Below are 24385 nucleotides of genomic sequence, written 5' to 3'. Positions count from 1 at the left end.
TTGAGACTTGATTCCTTCCAGTAATGCTTCCTCATTTATTCATGGTCAAGTCTCAGTTCCACTAAGTGGTTCTTTCTTATGCCCTTAGAATTCTCCTTTTGGGTCTGGGCTCCTCTCAGTGGTTCATTCTCATGCTTTTAAAGAGTTTTTCTTTGTAAGTGTGGGTTCCTCTCAGTGGTTCTTCCTCAAAATCTTAGGAAGATTTCTTTCTAATTCTTGTGAATTCTTGGTTCTTGAGTCTAGTAGTGCTTCCTAATTTATTTATGGATAAGTCTCAGTTTCTTTTGAGTGGTTCATCCTCATACACTTAGAGTTTCTCCTCTTGGGTTGTGGTTCCTCTCAGTGATTTTTCCTCAAGATCTTAGAGACTTTGCTTTTTTGGGTCTTGTTTCCTCTCATTGTTTCTTCCTTGTACTCATAGAGACTTGCTCTTTTTTGTGTGTTGGTTCTTATCAGTGTTTCTTTCTGATGCTCTTAAGGACGTTTTCAGGATTTCTTCTTCATCTTTTAGGTAGTCTTTCCTTTTGAGTCTTTTTCCTTTCCGTGTTGTTTAAACCCAGATTGAAAGCCAGATTGAGACCCAGATTCAGCTCAATAAGTCAGTTCTAACCAGAAACACATAGGAAGTACCTCAAGGGAGCCATAGAGACAGCAATATGAAGCTCATTCAGAAATTTGTCCTCCTCATTAGTCATTAGTCATTTAGCTTGATGCCGGGTTGCCATTGTGGGATGCTGCCCAGTATCACAGATGTCATTTCTGAGTGAGTACAGTTACACCTGACTGCAGGAATAACCATTATTTTAGCTTGTTTGCTCCCACTGTGAGTTGAAGCCAGTTCCCATTGTAAGGAGTCATTTGTGTCACCAGTTATGCAATAATGAAGGCTGATGCACATCTTTCTCTGAAGCTCATGGAGCCATTCAACACATCTTTTATACTACAAATTGAATTTCGTCAAGCAGCTCAGTCCACAAGAAGGAGAGTACTCACTTTCCACTCTGTGCTGTAGTGAGTTGATACTGTTGCAAATTGATTCTATCAGTAGGTATACACTCTAAAAATAAACGTTGCTGTATGGGCACATGGTTCTAGATAAAACATTCAACTGCTATAGAATTTAGGTGTCGAGGGGCCTTCCCATCCTTTCTACCCAATGAAAGCACAGCCAGTTGCACTGTCCTGGACACTAGACAAAAGTAGTAATAGGACTTTGTTTTATAGAAGTAGTGACTCAGCAACTCATAGACATAGCTGTACTTCATATATTGATTTTTAAATGGCTGAGTTGGCTCAGAAGATTTCATAAGATTTGAATAAGAGGCAATGGTGGCTTCAGGACCATGGACAGCATTTGTCAGCGGTACCTTGCCTTGCTTTTCCAAGCTGTGTCCCATTCCAAACTCTTGTTTTTAACTAGGGCTTGACCAGTTAAATGTTGTGGCTCAAAATATTAAGGAGCTGTAATATTATACCTGATAATATTGTCTAATATTTTCAAATATGATTGTCATACTGATAAACTGGGATTTGTTTGTGATTATTGGCCAACCGATACGATGGCCTGGCTGTGTTTTCAAAATGAACATAATAACTCTCTTGGTGCTGTTAATATTGTTCAGAGTATTGCACATTTTGATAGAGTGAGTGGGCTTGACCATACAGAGCGTCTGCAGATGGTTAGAGTTGGAGGCGAATGGCCATCTGTTGTCCTCCCAGTTAAGTGTTTGCAGGCAGAGCTGTATTGATATGGTGAGTTGTGTTCACACTTTTTCAAGGAGAGGCCTCTCCATTTCACCTGGCTGTTAAAAATCTTCTAAAGAAGCGTTTCAACACCTGGGGTCCATTGATCTGGCCAGTATTGAGCTGAGCTCAGCCAGACTCGGTTAGGTGCCACCTCTGCCACAGGCTAATAACACACAATCTGCTTAGCTTTTATTTAGAGGCTTTCTGATCTGATTTCATCTCTTCTTTTCTTTTTCAAACTACTTTTATTGGTTTGTTTCTTTGTTTCATTGTTGCTTTCTTTCCTTAGACTATTCTTTCTGTCTTTATTTCTTTATTTCTGTATTTATTCATTCTTTTAATTATTAATGCTCTATTTGCTAATTTTTTTTTTCTTTTGGTGATATTTTCTTTTGCATGTTTTTCATTCGTAATCTTTTTTAAATTTTTCTTTTCTTTTCTCTTTCTTGTTATATTATTTTCTTTCTTTCCTCTTTTGATCTTTTTTCCTTTCTGTCTACACTATATTGCCAAAAGTACTCGCTCGTCTGCCTTCACACGCATATGAAATTCCCATAAAATAACCCATAGGGTTTAATATGATGTCGGCCCACCCTTTGCAGCTATAGCACCTTCAGCTCTTCTGGGAAGGCTTTCCACAAGGTTTAGGAGTGTGTTTATGGAAATTTTTTACCATTCTTCCAGAAGTGCATTTGTGAGTTCAGACACTGACATTGAACGAGAAGGCCTGGCTTGCAGTCTCTACTCTAATTTATCCCAAAGGTGTTCTGTCAGGTTGAGGTCAGGACTCAGTGCAGGCCAGTCAAGTTCTGTCATTTTACATGGCCTACTGCTTTGTGGCTGATTTGCTGTCATTCCCAATCACTTGCACTTTGTTATAATACCACTGGCAGTGGATTGTGAAATATTTAGTAGTAGAAAATTTCTTAACTGGATTTGTTGCACAGGTGGCATCCTATCACAGTACCATGCTGGAATTCATTGAGCTCCTGAGAGTGACCCATTCTTTCACAAATGTCTGTAGAAGCAGTCTGCATGGCTAGGTGCTTGGTTTTATACACCTGTGGCCATGGAAGTGATTGGAACACCTGAATTCAATTATTTGGATGGCTGACTGAATACTTTTGTAAATGTAACATTTTTAAGAAGTTCTCTGATTTGATCCGTCTTCATTTCCTATCTTAAACTGCTTTTAGCTTTTCTTTCTTTCTTTCTCTCTGTTGTTACTAATGTAACAAATAATCTTTGTTTTTTTTCTTGTGGTAATAGTTTCTTCATTTTTTTTATTCTTTTTCTTTTTGCATTTTTTCTTTCTCTTTCTTTCTGTTTGATCCTTTTTCTTTTCTGTCGTAGAATTTTTAGAAGCTCTTTTCTTTTTCTTTCTTAAACTTCTTTCTTTCTTTCTTTCTTTCTTTCTTTCTTTCTTTCTTTCTTTCTTTCTTTCTTTGCCAGTCTCCCTTCCTTATCTCATTTTTCTCTCGTCCTCGTGCTCATTTCCAGCTGTTGGTCACATGTGTCATGCTCATCTCTATAAACAGTGCTCCACTGCTGCAGGGACAGTGGTGGGATTACATGCTTTATACACACAGTAACATATCAAAAGCTTGCTGTTCTGTAACACATTGAAATAGATTAGCACATAGCAGCCCAGCTCCCATAGACCATAACCTGGATCCATTTGTCAAATGCATGACATGCTGAGGGCATGGACTATTTTGTGGTGCATATATATGTGCACATTATATATATGAAGATAAGGCGAAATGAGATGGGCCATTGGCTGGTTGGAAGCTCCAGATGCTTAATGTGCTAATTTTTTATTATGGATTCAAGTGGCGCTATGTGTCGTTTCCAAGTGCACCATTTGCATAAGTGGAATGAGTTTTAATGTGACGTCCTGTAGCCCAGAGCGAGTATCATAATGGCCCATTGCAGTGGCTGGATGCGCTGCATGTGACTGCGATGGGGTGAGCTCATCGATTCACCTCCATTTGTTTTCTTCTCCTTTATCACTCTGCTAAGCTTCACGGATTGGACAGGAAGCAGTGAATTCTGAGGTGTATGCGTGTGTGTACACGCTGTCATGCTTCAATGCCGCTGCATATTTGTGCTGTTGACAGACTGTACGCTATGACGGCTCTGCTAAGGCTTCTAGACCTCATTTATGGACACAGCAAATCTCTTTATTCTATAAAGAATGACTGACAGGTATCTCTAAAGAGCGTCTCAGAGGAGGGCTCTGCTGAGATTACAACCCAGACAAATCACCGACTGAGTCCAGCCCTGACGACACACAGATACAGCTTGTTTTCACTTTGCATTGGCTAATTCAGGCGGTTTCATTTCAGAATCTGTTCGTCCCATTTACATTCTAGGCTTCATTCTCCAGTGCAGTTATGATCTAGATCTGTCAGTGAGTTTCTCTCTGTAATTTGATTCTGTTGTTTGGAACAGAAGAGCGAGGGGGCCTGTCAAACAGATGGCTGAAGGATTTGAAGTTTATTTGAATTTCAGTGGTGCTGATGTATTTCATTCATTATTTGTTCTGTGCTCATGTGGATTATGTGGTTGGGATTTAGCGCTACTTGCAGGGCTTACAACTGTAAGTCTGGAGAGAAACCTCAGTGCAGCTACACTATAAAAATAAAGGTTACTGATTTGGTTCTTGTTTCAAAAATAAGGTTCTAGGAAAAAAGACATTAATTAGTGTAGAATATTTACATGATATGGGGGTTCTTTAAGCACTAAAACTTCAAGACTTTTATTACATCCCCAATATTATTATTTAGAGATACAACTGTTGAATATTCATTCATTGTGGAATATTCTATTGTAAATGATCTGGATGGTCTATTATAATAGGAAGCTTTTTTAAATCATGTGCAAAAATAATTGAACACCTGGTCAAATTCTGTGTTTTGTTAATTTTCTAAAAGTAAAGAAAAGTTCATTCATCCTCCACAGAGAACACATTTAAATATGATATTTTACTCCAAATGTATTGTGTTATTTGTGTTTCTGTGAAAACATATAAAATATTCAGCAAACTAACGGAATTGTGCATTAAAATATGCAAAAGTTTATTCATTGTAGAGGATTTGTTAGCCTATTTTTATTTAGAAAATAGTAATGGAAAATATGCTGATGAATAAATAAAAAGGTAAACTGATTAATCATTATATTTATCAGCAAGTAGAATAAATGCTATTCTGGGGGATTCTGTCCAATTTGGCAACACTGGTTACTGGTGCTGTCCGAGTGTGTCCGTGATCACAGCTGTGCAGTCTTTTTAACCTTCAACTTAAAAATGAAAACAACTATTTTTTGGTGAACTCTAGTCAGTAAATGGAGGGGAGATTTAAGTTTTTGATGTAGCACATTATAAAGCATGTCAGCGTCTTCTTCCAGTGCAGTTTCCTGCTGTTTTGGACATTCACACACATTCACACTATTTATTTTTAGACGTAAACTCAACTGAGAGCTTTTAAGCCGTCTAAAGATCTGGAACAGTAGAAAACTTACTTTGGACTGCATCTGGAATTATAGGGCCCATATCATGGAAAACAAAATTTAAATGGAAACTAAACTGCAAAACAGCCCATTTTGAATTCATTGTTTTTGTGATGTCACACATTTATCTATTCAGCCCACATCAGTTTAGCTCTGTCCATGCGCACTGAAGTTAAGCAGTGCTTCATGCTTTTTTGAACGTTTAAGGGATAAAGAGAGGTTAAAAAATAATGTAACAATGTAAAACAATGTAAAAATGAATTATGAACTTTTATTTTGGTACATAAAATGGCTCTCAGTGAAAACAGTAAAATACAAGAAACAAAATGGACACCGTCACTTCACATCAGATGTTTAGGAATCTTCTGTATACCTGTAGCCAACTGCTGTGTGCTACTGGTGACAAGACACATTCATTTCCCCACTGAGGTGTGTGGTTTCGTAAAGTGATAAAAGTGTTGGTTATTCCAATTTGTTTATACTTTTTTGGATATTTTAATGATCTAATTCATCAAATATTATTAAATATTTGCTGCAGTCCTATTATTATTCAATGGTTACATGGAATCAGTGCAAAAGAGGTCTTAGGTTATTGGAATGAGGAATATGAGTCTGGAGCCGCTAACTGTTTGTGGAGTTTAAACTTTAAACGATAAAAAGATTCTACACACATTCACAAAATATTTTTTAAGGAATCTTTTTTTGTGTTTTTCAAGGATTTCACAATCAATGCATAGTAAAAGCATAGTTAACTTTCTTTGGAGGATCAGGAGAAAAATGTAATTTTGCCTTGCTTATGTCTTGTAAGATTCCTGCTCCACCTAATCTCTTCAAATTATATTGAATTGGCTTTGTTGGGTTACTGAGGCAACAATCTTGTTCATGCTTTGGCCATTTTGTACGAATGTCTGCTCTTCTTAACACTTCTGGCCTTGGAGGCTGTTTTGGCTGAAATATTTTCATGCCAGCACTTGCATATCCATTTGTAACACGTAGTCATTTTTATCGGTCATTTTCACTGTTATTATTGCCTCCTGTCATGCTTTTAAAAGTCTTTCTGGTTTGAAGGGCCCTTGTAAATGTAAATGTATTCCTTCACTGAACCTCTCTACAGCATCCACGCGTGGTAGAGGAGTACAGAGCCTTGTTGAATTTGCATTGAGGATTGTAATAGCTTAAATGATGGGGCATAAATGCATGAGGGTCAAAAGGGGGAACTTTTTTTCTCTACTTCTCAACTTAACCATTGGGGTAAATTGAAGTCATTCCCCATTTAGTTTGCATTGATTTCCTGTAGTGACTGAATAATAAGCCTTTGAATGAAGTAAAGCTGGGGTGTTAAGTTAAGGTGTTAAGGGGTTAAGTAACCTTTTAAAAATACAGAAAAATGTGGTCAAAATGAAAGGAAAAATATTATGAAATAATAGCATCACCACTCACGCATGCTCTTACCTCAGCACAATAATTTGGTATTTTGAATAAGTTGTATTCTATGAACAGAAAAGTTCAGAGATCTTCTAGCGCAAAATGCTGTTATACCTTCTTGGGTAATCTCACATTTAAAGGGCTCATATCCAGTCATAGTAAATTTGTACATGACTGTTTTCCAGCCTCTGTTTTTCCTTTAGTATTAAACAGGCTATTTTTGTTACTGTACCTTTAAGAATGATATAGAAAATGATATCTGTTCTGATTTACCGTCATGCATTGAGCCTCATTCAAAAAGGAGTTTGAAATGAAACAATCAGTAAAACCTCACTGTGAGTGGGAGGGGCTGAATTGCTAGGCTGTATGGGTGCAGTTATCACAAAATGTTTTACAGCTTGGACTGTATGGACTCAAGAGGGAATGGTACGTTTTGAAACTTTACCATTGTTTACCAGCAAGCCCAAAGTTTTATTACACACTTTCTGTAACCTAAGAATAGATCAGCTGGTTTGCTCTGAAGTCCCTGTAGTTACTGAATAATAAGCCTTAGTTTGTAATAAATACAGGATTTAGAAGGTTAAACTCTTTGATTTACAATAAGTGATGAACTTTGATGTCCTTTAAGTACTAGTGTGATTTTTTTTTTTGTGGATTTGTTTTGGGGGATGTGGATGTAGAGATATTTTTATAGGGCACATTGTTATTTAAGGTGATGGTTCTTTCTGTAGGGAATTGCAAATGCATCCCACAAAAAAGACCTAGTTTTGACAGTAAATCATAAAAACGATAGTGTGCCTGAGTAAAACAATGTTTGCAAAGTTGTTTGGTTTGTTTATGGCATTATTAGTTTACCAGTGCTGTGGAGTTCATGTCTCCAGCATGACGGAAGACGTGAGGGAAGATGTGAGGAAAGCTACTCTAGTGTATTTTAAGGGGTTTCATGGCAGAATTAGGCTGAGAACCACTGATTTAAAGAACTCGCAGGCAGGAATAGACTGAATGTGTTTAATCTGTGTTTGAAAAAGTCAGTGGTGGGGTGAGGTGCCACTGGGAGGCGTCCAGGAGGCATCTGGGTCAGATGCCCAAGCCACTTCAGCTGGCTCCTCTCAATGTGGAGGAGTAGCAGCTCTACTCTGAGCTCCTCTCAGATGAGCGAGCTCCTTACTGTATCAAATAGAGTGTAGCCCGCCACCTTACGAAGAAAACTAATTTCTGCCACTTGTATTCGCAATCTTGTTCTTTCGGTCATTACTCACAGCTCATGACCATAGGTGAGGGTCAGAATGTGGACCAACCGGTAAACAGAGAGCTTTGCCTTATGGCTCAGCTCCCTCTTCACCACTACAGTCCGGTACAGTGACCGCATTACTGCTGCCGCCTGTCCCAGCCTGCAGCCGATCTCACGATCCCTGTTCTGTGAACAAGACCCCAAGATACTTAAACTCCTCCACCTGGGACAAGTCCTTTCCCCTTACCTGGAGTGGGCATGCTATCCTTTTCCAGGCTAAGACCATGGACTCAGACTTGGAGTTGCTGATCCGCATACCAACCGCTTCCCACTCAGCTGCAAACTGCTCCACAGAGCGCTGGAGGCATCCATGTGATTCAGCAAACAAAACAACATCATTTGCAAAAAGCAGAGATGCCACCCTCCGGCCTCCACACATAATGCCCTCCTGACCCCGGCTATGCCCTGACATTCTGTCCATGCATATCACGAACAGGAGTGGAGACCGGGCACAACCCTGGTGGAGTCCAACGCTAACACTGAAAGAGTCTAACTTAATGCTGATTATACAAACACAGCTTTCACTCCGGGAGTACAGAGATTGAATGGCCTGGAGTAGTAGCCGTGGCACCTCATACTCCCAGAGGACCTCCCACAAGATATCTCAGGGAACACGGTCGTAAGCCTTCTCCAAGTCCACAAAACACATGTAGACTGTTTGGCAAACTCCCATGCCCCCTCAACAATCTGTGAGAGGATGAAAAGCTGGTCTATTGTTCCATGGCCGGGACGGAATCTGCATTTTTCCTCCTCAATCTGAGGTTCAACTATCGGTCGAAGTCTCCTTTTCAGCACCTTGTCATAGACTTTCCCAGGGAGGCTGAGCAATGTGATACCCCAATAGTTGGCACACACCCTCTGGTCCCCCTTTTTAAAGATAGGGACCACCACCCAGTCTGCCAGTCCAAGGGTACTGTTCCTGAGGTCCATTCAATGGTGTGTTAGCCACAACAGCCCCACAATATTCAGAGCCTTAAGCATCTCCAGACGAATCTCATCCACCCCTGGTGCCTTACCACTGAGGAGCTTGCCAACTACCTTAGTGACCTCCACCAGGGAAATGGAACTTGACACACCAGAAGCCTCTGGCCCTGACTCCCATGAGGGAGGCATGTCTCCCGGATTAAGGAGTTCCTCAGCGTGCTCCTTCCACCGACTGACAATATCCTCATTTGAAGTCAGAGTTTCTCCACCCTTGCTGAATACAGCTTGGGCGCAGCCACCCTGACTGCTCCTGAGTTGCCGGACAGTTGCCCAGAACCTCCTTGAGGCTGAACGAAAGTCTTTTTCCATAGCCTCACCAAACTCCTCCCATTCCCTGGATTTTGCTTCTGCCACCGTAGCGGCTGCCACCTTTTTTTGCCTGTCGGTACCTATCTGCTGAGTCGAGAGTCCTTCGGGCCATTCAGTCCCTAAAGGCCTCTTTCTTCAGCTTGATGGCCTCCCTTACCACAGGTGTCCACCAGGAGGTTCTTGGGGTACCGCCCCGACAGGCACTCACAAACTTTTGGCCACAGCTACACCTGGCAGATTCCACAATGGAGGTTTTGAACAGTGTCCATTTAGACCCCATGTCCCCTACCTCCTCCGGGACATGAGAAAAGCTCTGCCAGAGGTGGGAGTTGAAATCATTCTGAACAGGGGCCTCCTACAGTCATTCCCAGCACACCCTAACTGTTTTCTTTGGCCTACTGGGTCTGACCATCGGTCTTCCCTGCCATCTGATCCAACTCACCACCAGATGGTGATCAGTTGACAGCTCAGCACCTCTCTTCACCCGAGTGTCCAGAACATATGGTACCAAGTCAGATAAAACGACAATAAAGTCGATCATTGACCTTTGAACCAAGGAGCTCTTGTACCATGTACTCTTATGAACATCCTTGTGTTTGAACTTGGTGTTTGTTATGGACAATCCACGCCTGGCTCAGAAATCCAATAGCAATTCACCATTCGGGTTTAGATCTGGCAGGCCGTTCTTCATAATCATGCCTCTCCAGGTCTCCCAGGAATTGCATGAGTATTGAAATCTCCCAGTAAGACTATGGAGTCTGTAGGTGGGACCCTTTCCAGAATTCTGCCCACTCTCTCCAAGAAGGCAGAATACTCTGACCTGTTGTTTGCTGCATAAGCACAGACAACAGTCAGAGTTTTCCTCTCTGCGATATTAATTCGCATTGAGATGACCCTCTCGTCCACCAGGACAAACTGCACGGTCGCCAGCCGGGGACTTGTGAGTATCCCCACACCCGCCTAGTGCCTCTCACCCTGTGCAACCCCTGAGTAGGAGAGGGACCAACCCCTATCCAGGAGTTTTCTTCCAGAGCCGACACTGTGGGTGGAGGTGAGCCCAACTATATCTAGCTGGTACCTCTCAAGCTCCGGCTCCTTCCCCCCCAGTGAGGTTACATTCCACGTGCCTAGAGCCAGTTTCTGCCGCAGGGGCCTCGGCCACCAGGGGCCTAGGCCACCAAGGGCCTCCCTGCCTCTCCCACTGCCCCTACGTCACTGCACCGCTCCCCCATGCTGGACCTTGCGGGTGGTGGGCCCACATGGTCTCCCCACGTAGCCTCTGTGGGCTGCCCGGCCACCAGGCACTCACCGAGGAACACCACCCCCAGGCCTGGCTCCAGGGGTTGGTCCCGGTGACCCTCACTCGGGCAGGGTACACAATTGTTTGTGTCCTTTGTGTATGGAGTTTTTGGACATCAAATTCAGTTTAATATGGGCCCTTTAATAGCCTGTTTTATTTCCTAACAAAGGAAAATATACTGTGGTCTTCCACCAATGGCTGGTGATGCATGGAAGATAATTAGTTTGTGAAGTGGCCCATTTGCATTCATTATCAGGTTCAAGTTGTTTTTGATATGGGTAGTGACACAAACCTTTTCTTTCTTTCGTAAAACACTGATTTTATTATGCTACAGTTTGTTATTCAGGACGCAGCAGTACCCTAATCTCCCTGTTGCCAACAGGGTGTCTGTCAAAATGCGGTGGTCTCCTATAGCATGTTAATGAGGGCCTAAGTAAGATAATAGAAAATGAAACACATTCTACGCCTCTAATCAATATGTTTTCTCTGGACAAGCGGGGCTCCATTTTCCCCCAGCAAAGCGTCGGAGTGCTCTCCTCAGCATAATTGGCTCCTCTTGATGATGAGAGAAGGGGGAAGGAGGAGGGGTGGAGAAAAGGGGCCAGAGAGAGGGAAAGAGACAGACACAGAGAGAGGGAGGTAGAGGAGTCTCTCCAGCTTCTGGAGAAGATACTGAGAGAAAGCTCTTCACCTTTGAGCTTCTCATTCTGGCTGCCTGACAGGAACTGCACTCAGAGGCACAGGAAACATGTGGTCTTCCCTCATCTGTACTGCAGGAGAGATTAATAGACTTCTCCAATTACCTCAGACAGTGGAGGTGTTGGATTGGAGCAAACGTGACAGGCTTAATACGCTGGTTAAGAAGACTCCACGGCACAGCATGGCCTAGTTATACAGTCTGAGCTGTTTCCATGCGGCCTTGTTTTTCCCTAATGTGAGTTTAGGAACCCATTAACGGAAGGGGACGACAGTCCAATGCTCTTAAGGATGTGAGCGCTGTTCTCTCCATTCAAAGTGACTTTATAGAAGTCACATTAGATTTGGTTCCAATCATTGCTAATGAGGTCCTGCCTCTTTCATCAGCCGGAGTAGTGGCTCTCCATTAGCTTTTTCACTGGTTTCATGTAAGGATGTGTACAAGTTATCGAAAACTTGCTCAGCTGTTTCAGGTGTCAGTATTCAATGCACTATTCAGGTATTCGTTATGAGCATCAGAGGAATTCAAGGAGATAATTCAGTGAAATGCTGGATTTATGTTTTAGCAGAGCTGTGAAGTTGGGATGCATGACGACGAATCATATTGGTTATTATATACGTTATCAAGACTGATATATAAATATATCTGTATAACTTCAGTATAAGTAAGAGGGGCTAAACTGCTGTAGGCTGAAATGGATGGATATATGTACATAAAGTAGTTTTTATGACATCACAAACGTGAATTGACAGTGGACTGTTTTGCAGCTGAGTTTCATATGTATGCACTATATCAACTAGGGAATGTTTACATACTACATAAAAAACTTTTATGAAAAAATTATAAATATATAATCCTCATTTCTTATTCTTTTGTATGTATGTCACACTTAAATGTTTCAGATCACCAAACACATTTAAATATTATACAACGATCACACAAGTAAACACAAAATGCAGTTTATAAATGAAGGTCTTTATTATTAAGGGAAAAAGGAGTCCAAACCTACAGGGCCCTATGTGAAAAAGTGATTGCCCCTAAACCTAATAACTGGTTGGGCCACCCTTAGCAGCAACAACTGCAATCAAGCGTTTGCGATAACTGGCAATGAGTCTTTTACAGCGCTGTGGAGGAATTTTGGCCCACTCATCTTTGCAGAATTGTTGTAATTCAGCCACATTGGAGGGTTTCCAAGCATGAACCACCTTTTTAAGATCATGCCACAGCATGTCAACTGGATTCAGGTCAGGACTATGACTAGGCCACTCCAAAGTCTTAATTTTATTTTTCTTAAGCCATTCAGAGGTGGACTTGCTGGTGTGTTTTGGATCATTGTCCTGCTGCAGAGCCCAAGTGCACTTCAGCTTGAGGTCACAAAGAGATGGCCGGACAGATTTTTTTGGTATACAGCAGAATTCATGGTTCCATTTACCACAGCAAGTCTTCCAGGTCATGAAGCAGCAAAACAGCCCCAGACCATCACACTACCACCACCATATTTTAATGTTGGCATGATGTTCCTTTTCTGAGATACTTCTACGCCAGACGTAATGGGACATACACCTTCCAAAAAGTTTTGGAACTTTTGTCTCGTTAGTCCACAGAGAGTCTTGGGGATCATCACGATGTTTTTTCTGGCAAAACTGAGATGAGCCTTTATGTTCTTTTTCCTCAGCAGTGGTTTTCGTCTTGGAACTCTGCCATGCAGGCCATTTTTGATGTCTCTTTCTTATGGTGGAGTCATGAACACTGACCTTAACTGAGGCAAGTGAATGTTGTTGTGGGGTCTTTTGTGACCTCTTGAATGAGTCGTCGCTGCACTCTTGGTGTAATTTTGGTCAGCTGGCCACTCCTGCGAAGGGTTCATACATATATATATATATATTGCTTTCAGGAGACACATATGCAAGGATATAGGGCTCCCAGTCTTGTCTTCTTTACAAAGTAAGAGTCTTTGGTGCTTTCATTCTGCAGCCATGATGTGAAGGATGCTCTGATGACCATGCAACTTAATTTCCTTCCCCTAATCCCTACAGCTTGTTTTGGGTTAGCGTAGTGTCCATCGTTCCTTCTCATCATCCTTTCTGCTTCTAACTTGCATGCCATTTTGTTTGCCTATAACAGCCCACCTGCTTTCGCCGTGATGCACCTTGGTCGGTTGAATTGCTGCCATTTCTTTCAGATCATAATGATACAGCTAAAATGGCTTGTTCCCAAGCAGTTAAATCTGAAATGTCTGAATGAAAGGGAATGTAGCAGTGGCAGTAGCAACAGCAGCAGCAGCAGCAACTGCGTACTTGCCTGCGTTTTGTCAGCTGTCGCACTACATTGCCTGTGGCTGATGTCTAAATATGGATTCCCTCCCACTGGAGGTTAAGGGATGAAACCAACTGCTGCCCGCCTGAACTGCCATGCAGTGTAAGTCGCCTCAGCACACTTCAGCTCCCATTTGCAAGGCCGTAGACCCACGTGGCAACATTGTGGTAATAAGCTGTGAAGATGTCTCCTTCTTTTATAGCACTTCGTCTACGGGGCATAAGGGCAATAATTATCTTCTCTGACTGACTTGTCTTACTGAAGCACGTGACATGAGGTCAGGTACATGGATTTTTCTTTGTCAGGGACCAGCACGTAAAATGGTTTGAGGAGATAACAGATGTGTGGTGTGCGTTGCTTTGTTCAATGTCTTTGTGTTGTGTGCCACTTTGTCACTGATAGCGGCTACCGCAGACTGCTATATCACCATTGTCACAGTATAAATGGCCGGGCTCCAACCTATATTATTGCCACGTCACCTTGGCTTCGCCCCTTTAGAGTGTTTATTCTGTAATCTTGCCTTTTAGTTTAATTTCAAAATGCTGTATATCCATTTATAACAAGTTTGGATATAACCAGTTTTTGACATATAATGGAAAACACATTTTTATTTTTTTGATAAATGTGGTATTCATCATAATATTGCATTGATATTACTTGTATGTATAAAGGCCACTCCCAGCAATGCATATTATGAAGAAAAAAAAACCTGTTATGCCTGTCCCAATTATTATATATTGCATCACTTAACTGCAGTTATTTGAGATGATTGCAATTATTTAAGCTGGAACCATTTCACACAGTTGTTAGATTTCAGAGTCGTGTTATGCTGCTTGTCGTATGCTTATCATCATTGAAAATACAGAGAAAAAACAGTGTTCTAACATGTTCAGTAGGCAATGCTGAGTACTGTTTGTTTCTTAGCTCTGCAGCTAATTCTCGTTTTTAGTGTGTATCCTGAATTAGGCCCAATCCCATTTCTTCCTTTTACCCCTACCCCTTGTTTTTCGAGTGTCACCCTAACCCCTTGGAATGGAGTTACAAGGGGTAGTGGTTGAAATCTTGCCCTACAAAATAAGACAAACAAAAAAAATGTTGCTTCATTAACACCTACTAGCGCTGCTCTGATAAAAGAGAAGGGAAAACTTCAGCAACCTTGCTGCTGGGCTTTAGTTACATTTAGGTCATCATATGCTTTTCAGGAGGGGGTATAAGACAATTATTTATTATTGCCTACTGCTAATTCTTTGGTGATACAATGCTGAAGTCAGATATTCGCCAGCTTCTTGTTCGAATTTTCCCGTTCCACCTTAAATGGTGCTGCAGTTCCATTCTGGCGCTTCAGGCATCAACACTGCTCGACGGGAAAATTGCTAGCTACTGAAATTTTTCATGCTTGTTATGAAGAAAATGACCATAATACATTGAAACGACATTAAATATTAAGATAAATACAACAGTTATCATCGTTTTTTATCTGAGAAAATACTTACATTTGTGGGTTTCTTTGGTCGTTCGCGCAGCCATCTTGCTGGTTTTTCTTTTTTTCTGATACTGCTCCATTTGTGCTTTTGAAAAACCTCCGTTTGGAGGGCCATATAGTCCTAAAACTTCACCCTACCCATCTATCTCAACATAAATTGGGACACCCTAACCCTAGACGTGAACGTGCAAAACCGAGGGCTAAGGGCTAAGTGGTAGGGGCAAGGGGTAAAATGGGATTTGGCCTTAGTGTTCTTTGGCTTATATTTTTACTCTTGTGAAGAACGTAGCTTTATTTGACTCTACACTTAATTTCGCATAACTATAGACATTTGTGTGGGGTTTGTGTGTAGATTAGTATGCAAATAGTTAGCTAATCAGGAATTTGGCAATTTATATTATTGTACTGTGTAATCTATTAATTATTTTACTGTAATAATTGCACACAGTGACCAAGAAAGGACAATTAAATCATTAATCGCAATTATTTATATGGCAGTTCATATCCGACCAAAATTTTAGGATCATGATAGGCCCAGAAAGTGGGCTATAATATGTTAAAAACCCTTTGATTATTGTCTATTGTCTGCACCTGTCTTGCTTAATCTGTGTAGTGTATTTAAAGAACATTACGCAGGCAAGTTGTATTCATTGTTCATGTCAAGTATTGAGAGAGGGGCTGATGCTCAGGAACTTGTCCTGTACAGGTTTGATACCACTTAAAAGCATGACACCCCACTCAATATGCGGCACACAGTAAAACAACAAAAGCAGAAATGAAATACTAACACTCTCCAGCCACAAGGTTTGAAGTGACAAAAGAATTCACAAATCACAGTTTGAAAGTACAAATTAAATGGCAAAAAATATGAAAAGTGAAAAAAAAAATGATGGGATTCATTGCAGATGTTCTCTTGTCGAGCATGCTGGGTTTAGTCAGCAATAGAAGTTTATTTTCTGTGTCGTCTTGTAGTTTTTATGTTTAGTATGTTCTTTAAAAGCATGAATGAAACAACAGATGAAAATGGTTTTCAGTCTGGAATTTTCATTTCATCACACCACTAGATACTGTATTAATAAATGAACAAATAGTAACTAAGTTAGCTTATCACTGCACTTTTTAAAGCTGATCACTTGTGAATGAAACGTTGTGAAAGTGTATTTTATAGCTTTTAGAGACAAGTGGCACAAAATACTGACATTAGTGCATGTGTTCCTGTTGTTGTAGTAGCTGCTTTAAGTCAAAATACACTTCATTTCACACAGCTGTGCCCTCACCAGTCCAAGAAAAGTCTTTACCTGGAAACCGAGACAAGGCTGAGTAAAAAAGATGCAGAGCCCGAGAAAATACCGAAACCATTCATTTGCAATATTGAAATCAAAATATGACTCGAGTTCTACAACACAAATAGGCCCTGATTGGTCCAAAAGCTGTTAATTATTTGAAATTTTATTGTTTGAACTTTTAACCTGTCCACAATCCTGACAAAATCCAGGATTCCAGGATTAAAATTGAACTATGCTTAAAGCGAGCTGGCCTAGCAAGTAGTCCGGCTAGATGAGACCCCTGGTGTGTTAGAGCAAGGAGAACGCCAAGGACCATTTTACTCCAAGACCATTTTCATGTGAGCATTTGCGAACTGGATGAAGAGATCTTGAAAAATGCTGTTGAAGTTAATAGAACCCAGATACATGGTCATGAAGTATTGATCTAGCTGGACTTAGCACTGTAAACATTGTGATGAGAGTTTACTGAGATGTTCTGAAGAAACCGTTCTGCAAAATTCAAGGTGATGTTATGCAAGGCTGTGTGGCTCATATCTCTGGAGAAAATCTGCTGGATGCACAGGAAATCTGTGCCCACACACCTCTCCGCTTCAGCGTACTGAATGTTTGTTCCCTCCTTCTTATACTTTCCCTTTTCTCCTCACTCTCTTTACACAGTGCCATGCACCCTCTGGCAAACAGCTGTTGCCCACATAGAGGTCTCTCAGCCTCCTGATCGTGTCCTCTCCGGCCACAGAGGATGCTGGGAATTTGTCGTGGGCGCAGGAAGTTCCTGGCTGCGTCCCTCGCACTGCTCTTCATCCCAGCCCTCACCTGGCTCTACCTGTCTGCTGCCAACTTCTCAGGTAGGGGTCTGTAGTGCCGTAGTCGGCTGTCAGCGACGTGGTTGTGCCTATACAGTGTTACCTGCCTTATTTAATGTTTACAAGACATTATATCCCTCTGTCTCTTTCTTTCTCTCTCTTTTTTCTCTATCTTTCACTCTTGATCTCTCACTCTATTTCTTTCTCTTTCTCAGCTTTTTGTGTTTCTTTCTTTCTTTCTTTCTTTCTTTCTTTCTTTCCCTTTCTTTTACTCTCTCTCTCTTTCCATCAATTTACCTTTTTTGTCTCTATTATGCTTTTTTTAGCACCATTTGATGTTATTATTTTAATATTCAGATATGTCTCCATCCCTCTTTTTTCACTGCTGTTTATTTATTGTATATTCTTTTTTATTTGTGTACATATTTCTCTCCCCCTCACTCTCACTCTCTCTAACTCTCTCTCTCGGGTAATTTTTCTTTTCTCTCCGACTGAAGAATGGTCCACTCTTTCTAATACGCTCTTGTTAGCACTATTTGGTCAGCTTGACCTTTCTCATTCCTTTGCATTATTAGCTAAGTAAGACGAAAGCTGAATTTGCATAACTATGGCTTGACATAATTCTGCTTCTGAGTGACCCAGAAAAAAAGCCCCATTACACTCAAGAGTGACTCGGCAGTAGAGCGCTGCAGATCTTCACTTTCAGGAGTAAATGTATACGCCGCAATTCTAATCTGCACATCCTTCTCTGTGTAAAGCTTTCTTTTTTGCAGTCAGCTTGGGACGTCTAGTTTTATAGCTTAAGTAAAGATTACCTCATATCTCCAAAATGCTGAATGATATGGGGAAAAAATCAAAATGGAATTCTAAGGCTTTGATATGACAGCAGCGAAATACTTATCTATAGCCAGATTTGGCTGGAATTAAATTTACATGTTGTCATGTTGGGTGGGGTAAATTTGTCTTTTAAAGGTGTTTTACTCAGTCATTTTATTTTCATCAGGATCTGTTATGCTGGTGTGTGTTTCTCTCTCCTCCCCTTAGAAAATTGTAGTCAGAATTACCAGCTGTATTTAACGGAATTAAGGGGTTTGATCTAATTTTAGTCCTGTCCTTATACGCATCTGCATGGTTGTCCAGGAAAAATGTATTTTGACCACTCCTGCTCACCATATTTAGTCCCCTAGTGCTTTCAATATTAAACACTTCTCAAATCATGAAACAAAGGAGGCTTTAAAGGTATCTCTCAACCATCCTGTGCACACTTATAGAGCTTTAGAATGAGGAGATTGACTACAGCAAAAGTGAGATCCCACAGATTACTTAAAGAGGTGATTAGAGGTATAAAGCATGTTTATATTCACAATATCATCGACTTTTATTTTTCTCTGATCATATGACTATGTGAGAGGCAAACAACTGGGTTTATAGAAAATACAACCTACTAGAAACTCAGTTTCGATAACAGAGCGTTATCACTAAAGAGTAGGCCTGTCACAATTATATGAGGTTGTAACGAGACAGTCAGTCAGATGCTCGTGAATAAAAAGAGTAAAAGAAGCTTTACTTGTTAGTACGTTATCCAAAGCCGTCATCAGAAAACAGGCAGGGGTCAAATCCAGTAAAGAGAAAATAAGAAAATGGATGAACATAACAAACAAGATCAGGAAAACAAATACATCCAATTGTTGAGGCAAAAAGGCAAAGTTCAAAACAGAGTAGCAAAGTCAGAACCATAATGGAATACAAACCACTCAGTAGCTCTAAACAGAAGCAATATCTCACAAGCCCGGTCTTATAACTTATATAAGAGTCCTACAAAGTGTCAGAGCCAAAGGGATGGGCAACCGAGGTGACTGCATTTGTATATCATTGTTCCCAGAAGAAAACTTCAAATTTCCAAAATGGTCACTTCACAGGAGAACAAAAAACCTACTTTAATTTTAATGTAAGTCATTGGAATCAGATATTTTCCCAAGTCATTTTGGGTCGTTTGTTTTGGTCCATTCTTTATGAAATTTACACACAATGTAAAGGGCAACAGATATTTTGAGATTATGTCAAAAACTGAAAAGCACCAAAAATTGAGATACAAGGTTTTTGTCTGACAACAGCGATAAGATAATTACAGTTATTTTCCACAGCCCTCAGATTACACAGTTATACTGCATCACAACATACAAAATATCAGTTGGGTGCATTTTCATAGACACATTAATTGAGATGCATCATTTAACTTAGTGCTGTCACACTTTTGTTAGCTATTAGGTAAATGGCTTATGCTAATATCATTAACATGTGTAATTGCAATGTTTTTGCTCATATTTTCACAATTAAGAGAAACATAAATTTTAACACATGACTCTGTGTAACTGTTGACAAATATGTCAAATATTCAGAATTATTTGTAATAATAATAACAAAATAATAGTAATAATATGACATTTAATTTGTATAGCATATTTCCCAAGCCCAGTACCACTTTACAAAAGTATCAAAATACACAATGAACAATAAATTCAACAACACTCTCACACACATATACACACACACACACATGCACACGGCTCCCCAGCTGGCAGGTTGAAAACTCCCCAGATCTCCCCTATAATCACTTTGCCAGCCTGGAAAAGTCCATAGCTGTGGAGGGAAGGCCCCATAACTGCAGTGTAGTGCCACACAGGCAGCTGCCCTGGTAAGCCTGTTGCCCAGAAAAAGTCCTTAGCATTGGCTAGCATTGGTTGAATTGCTCAAGTAGCTTCGAAGCTGCAGTGTAGCGTCACTCAAGCAGACGAACGCTACTAGGCCAGGCAGCCTTATACTGCATTGTAGTGTCACTCAAGTGGCAGAGAAGCCTCTAAACCATGGGTGAAAGCCACTCTTGGCCGCTATCTTAGTGTGACGGCAAACTGCTCAGCCAGCGGGGAAACATCAAAACATACTCACAAACAATAAAAATGAATAAATCTGATGTAAAGCGGTAGCTATATTGTGCTAGCATACTTACACTAGAACCCAAACACACACACACACACACATATATATATATATATATACATCCATCCATTTTCTAAGCCGCTTCTCTGTCAGGGTCGCGGGGGGGTGCTGGAGCCTATCCCAGCAGTCTTCGGGCGAAAGGCAGGATACACCCTGGACAGGTCGCCAGTCCATCACAGATATACTAGAAAGTAATTAAATATTAAGTATTGCAATACTTAAAAAAGTTATATAATACTTTATATAATAAAAATTTCCCAATTGTGACAGGCTTACTAAGGAGACGTATAAAAATTGCATTAGAGGTTCCCCCCACAATAGCCTAACCCAATCCAAACAGGGCTTTGGATTGAAAAAACTACATATATATATATAGACACTGTCATGCGTTTCTGCTTCCAATGTAGTGCCGCCAAGTCTCCAGCATATGTTCTTCTAAAATATAGTGCTGCCAAAACGGCCGATTCCTGAAATGCACAGCACCACCTCTGTTGTTTTTGTTTCATGATGTGGAAAATGTAAGTTTGTAGGAAAGGAAAAAAAAGACGGTTCTGCAGAAACATGATTATCACCTCGTCTTCAGTGACCCAGAAAATATGAAAAGGTCGCGGTAAGATGCGCCTGAAGTAACAGTTGAGGGGGAAAAACAGCTACTCAAACACAGTGGTTTGAAAATAGATCATCCTCGCCCCCCTGCGCTGGAACACTTCCAGCAATTGTGCTGTGGAGATTTCCATACACCTCTGAATTATTTAACAGTAGCCACAGTTAAAGGAGTAATCTACTGGAACATGAGCCTTGAGAGGCGTATATCATCCACCACATTAATAAGGCTAATAAACATGTGCACAATAGGTTCACTCCTGTATTTACACTGCTAGATTGATTTCAGGGGCCAATGTGTGAATCCTGTAGTTACAGGAAAATGCTTCTACATTAATATAAAGACTTAAAGGCACCTTACAAGGTCTGGGCCATGTTACTTCATGTACAATTAATATGACTAGTGTGTTGGAGTGTGTGGAGGACGTACAAGTGGGCCTGAAAAAATACGCTAATCCACTTTAAGAAAGTAAGTCTTTCTTAAGCCTAGCAACATGCATTAAAGTGTGTGTGGTTTTTCTCTGAGTAAATGTGAAGTTCAGCAAAAAAAGCACAGAATTTGACCTCAACGTGCAGACGGTGAGTGTGTAAGAAAGTGGTGACCCTGATTATTGATTAAGCCTGTGTCCCTCATGGCTTATACACCTTCAAAATACCTCTTCTTTTTATTATTTCTCACTTTAGGCTCAAACATAGTGCAGACTCTAAACATTTAATCGATATCACATTTGTGCTTGTAAGTAGTAGAGAGATATTTTATGATTTGAATTTGACGTAAAAGTCATTGTTTGCTCTGCCTTGTTTTCCAGAAAGAAAAACAAGACTGTGCCATATTTATTTTTTTAGCAGATAGAAAAAGTCAAAAGTGCAGACTTGAAACTGTTGACACTGAATATAAATCAAATATAAATATAGTTCTGTATGTAAATAACTATAATTAGGATTTTGACCATGTACGTCTTTATCAACATATATCGAAAACAGCCATGAAATCGATGTGTAATATTTTTTCCCTATTCATTTTGCATGCATGAGCATTCTGTACACCAGTCTATTATCTGAAACTCCAATTCTGGTTTCACTTTATTTAGGCCCTGTGAGTGAAAACCAGATGACTGCTGTCAGAATAAGATGCTGTGTGTTTTTTTGTTCTTAGTTATAGTTTAATGTTTAATCATCATGAGTTCTGTTTTGACCTGTTCAACACACTGAAACTTTCACATCAAGTCCAGTGCGTTTTATTTGACACTGGCTATGTTTACATGCAAAGACTTTTACCCGACTGATTGAATACTTTCCGATTGCAGATTTAGACTGAGGTGTTTATATGCTCACACTACTCAATAATCAGCTTCTAAGCTATGACATGAACGCAGAACATACTTACACATTCCGAATGGGAATGTAATCAAATACAAGCGTTTACATGGCCATTATTCTTCTATTTAACAGATTATTTACAGGATTATCCACCTCATTCAGTCCAATAGAAATCGTACTCTGAATAGCCTCAGTTGGACTATTATCTATACTATCTATTCCAATTGAGGTGCATACATGGGCATATTCTATTCCAATTGAGTTAAGAAGCTAATGAGGTAATTTGCTGGAGCCAAAGGTGGATGTGGTGCTAGTGCTAATAGGCTTTGTTAGGACCTTTTGAATCGTCGTCAAAATGGGCAGAGTAGTGCAGGGACAGCGATCTAAGGAAACAACTGGAGAACAGTGTGAGTAAAAACACAGAAGAAATCTGGAATCTGCTTCCTCAACCTTCATCCTAGTTCCTCTGCTTGTTCTCTCCAGTGAATACTCTTGGTCTATCTCTGAACACAGGAGCTTTCTTCTTCAGTGCTTCCTCTATTTTGCTCATTGGCTAGGAACCCCTTCTCCTGAGGCAGTTAAAGTGGTCTTGTGAATGGGCTTGTACTGTAGCTTAGATGCAGAGTAATCATACCAGCATTATACAGGGCTTCACAGCCTTTTTCCACAAATTTGACAAGTTAAAAAAGGCTACTGCACTCCAGATGCATTAGGTGAATGACAAGCAGTGTTAAAAGAAAAAAAAGCACTACTCAGCATCTTAGTAGTACTGTACTTTATTAAACCCAGGGCAGAGCACAAATCCATAGTAGGTGACGTGACTTTAAACTTACTTTAAGACAAAACATACTGCCAAAAGTAAATGGACACCTGACCATTACACCTTATATGCGCTTGTTGAACATCCTCTTCCCAAACCATGGGCTTTAATATGTAATTGTCCCTCACAGCACAACCTTTGTGGCTATAACAGCCTCCACTGTTCTGGAGACTCTGGGAATTTATACTCATTCAGTCAAAAGAGCGCTTGTGAGGTCAAGCACTGATTTTGGAACAAGGCCTGGTTTATAGTTGACGTTACAATTTATCCCAAAGGTGTTCTGTAGGGTTGTGGTCAGGGCTTTGGGCAGGCCTCTGGAGTTCCTCCCCCCCAACTCATCCAACCATGTCTGGGACTCGCTTTGTGCACAGGGCAGAGTCAAGCTGTAACAGCACTCTGACTTCCCCAAATTGTACCACAAAGACAGCCTCAGATCATTATCCCTTTTTTATCAAACTGTTGGCACTATGTGTTTCAGTAGATAGTGTTCTCCTGGCAGGTGCCAAAGCCAGATGTGTGCTTCATCAATCCAAAGAGCATGTGTCCACTGCTCCAGAGTCTGGTGCCAGGGTTCTGTACACCACTCCAGCCTTTGCTTGGCATTGCGCACAGTGATCTTAGGGTTGTTTGCAGCTGCTCGGCCATGGAAACCCATTTTATAAAAGCATCTGATGCACATTCCTTGTGAATGTTGCGACTAAGTAGTACATTAGTACCACTTACAGTTGACTGGGACAGATCTAGGAGGATACAAAATTACTGGTGGCAAAGGTTACTTCAGTACAAGTAATTCTATGGCTTTGACACACTTGTGGCAATGGGTGTGTCTGAAGCACCCAAATTAGAAAGGCTGTCCACATTCTTAAATATCTCACACAGTGGGTTTAATCACAGTTTTACTGTGAGATTTTTACAGCAAAGCCTTTCATGACTCTTGGGTCATAAACCTGGGTCTCACATCATTAGCTTATTTTCACCCATAAGCTTTTCTTTTCTATTTGATTGCTTTTTAAATATGTGCAGTCTGCTAAATTGGCCTCATCTTTGTGTCCACAGAGAAATTTGCTATCAAACAAATGGGATCAAGTGCATTTGTAGCAGATCTGGGCCTCAATCTCAGTAGAGCTTGCTTTTTTGTGCCCATTTAATTATTATGAGGGAAAGTGTAAAGTGGGGGTCATTGTTAAAAGGGAAATGCCACATCAATTCTTAGGTCCGCTGACAAAAAATTGTACACAGAACTGATTAAAGTGGACTCCTCCATAGTTTATCCCCTGCCCCAGCAAAGGACAAGACAGGACAGCCGCCTGGTCAGACCGCGCCCGTCCCTTTGTATTTTGACACATAACTCAATTTATTTATGTCTTCACTGTCATGGTGTCCTGTTGCCCAGTCAGTTTACCCTCTGCCCGCGTGCCAAGAATGCAAAACAATTTTTCCTGCCCTTTTCAGAGACATTTTAATCTTGGCTCTGAGCCAGAATGAAATTGCATTC

The 24385-nt window shown here is 40.7% G+C and overlaps 1 protein-coding gene across 1 annotated transcript in view; it reads left to right on the top strand.

Annotated features, from left to right (window-relative positions):
- LOC108425356 (LARGE xylosyl- and glucuronyltransferase 1-like) overlaps positions 1 to 24385 on the top strand; it is a 73447-nt gene that overhangs the window by 9253 nt on the left and 39809 nt on the right. Inside the window, exon 2 of the mRNA XM_017693947.2 lies at positions 17005 to 17192. Coding sequence (XP_017549436.1) covers positions 17087 to 17192 — 106 coding nt within the window. The 5' untranslated portion in view covers positions 17005 to 17086. The remainder of the gene's footprint in view (positions 1 to 17004; positions 17193 to 24385) is intronic.

This window comes from Pygocentrus nattereri, chromosome 1 (genome assembly GCF_015220715.1).
Source record: "Pygocentrus nattereri isolate fPygNat1 chromosome 1, fPygNat1.pri, whole genome shotgun sequence".
Taxonomy (NCBI): domain Eukaryota; kingdom Metazoa; phylum Chordata; class Actinopteri; order Characiformes; family Serrasalmidae; genus Pygocentrus; species Pygocentrus nattereri.
This window is presented reverse-complemented; position numbering and strand designations above follow the sequence as displayed.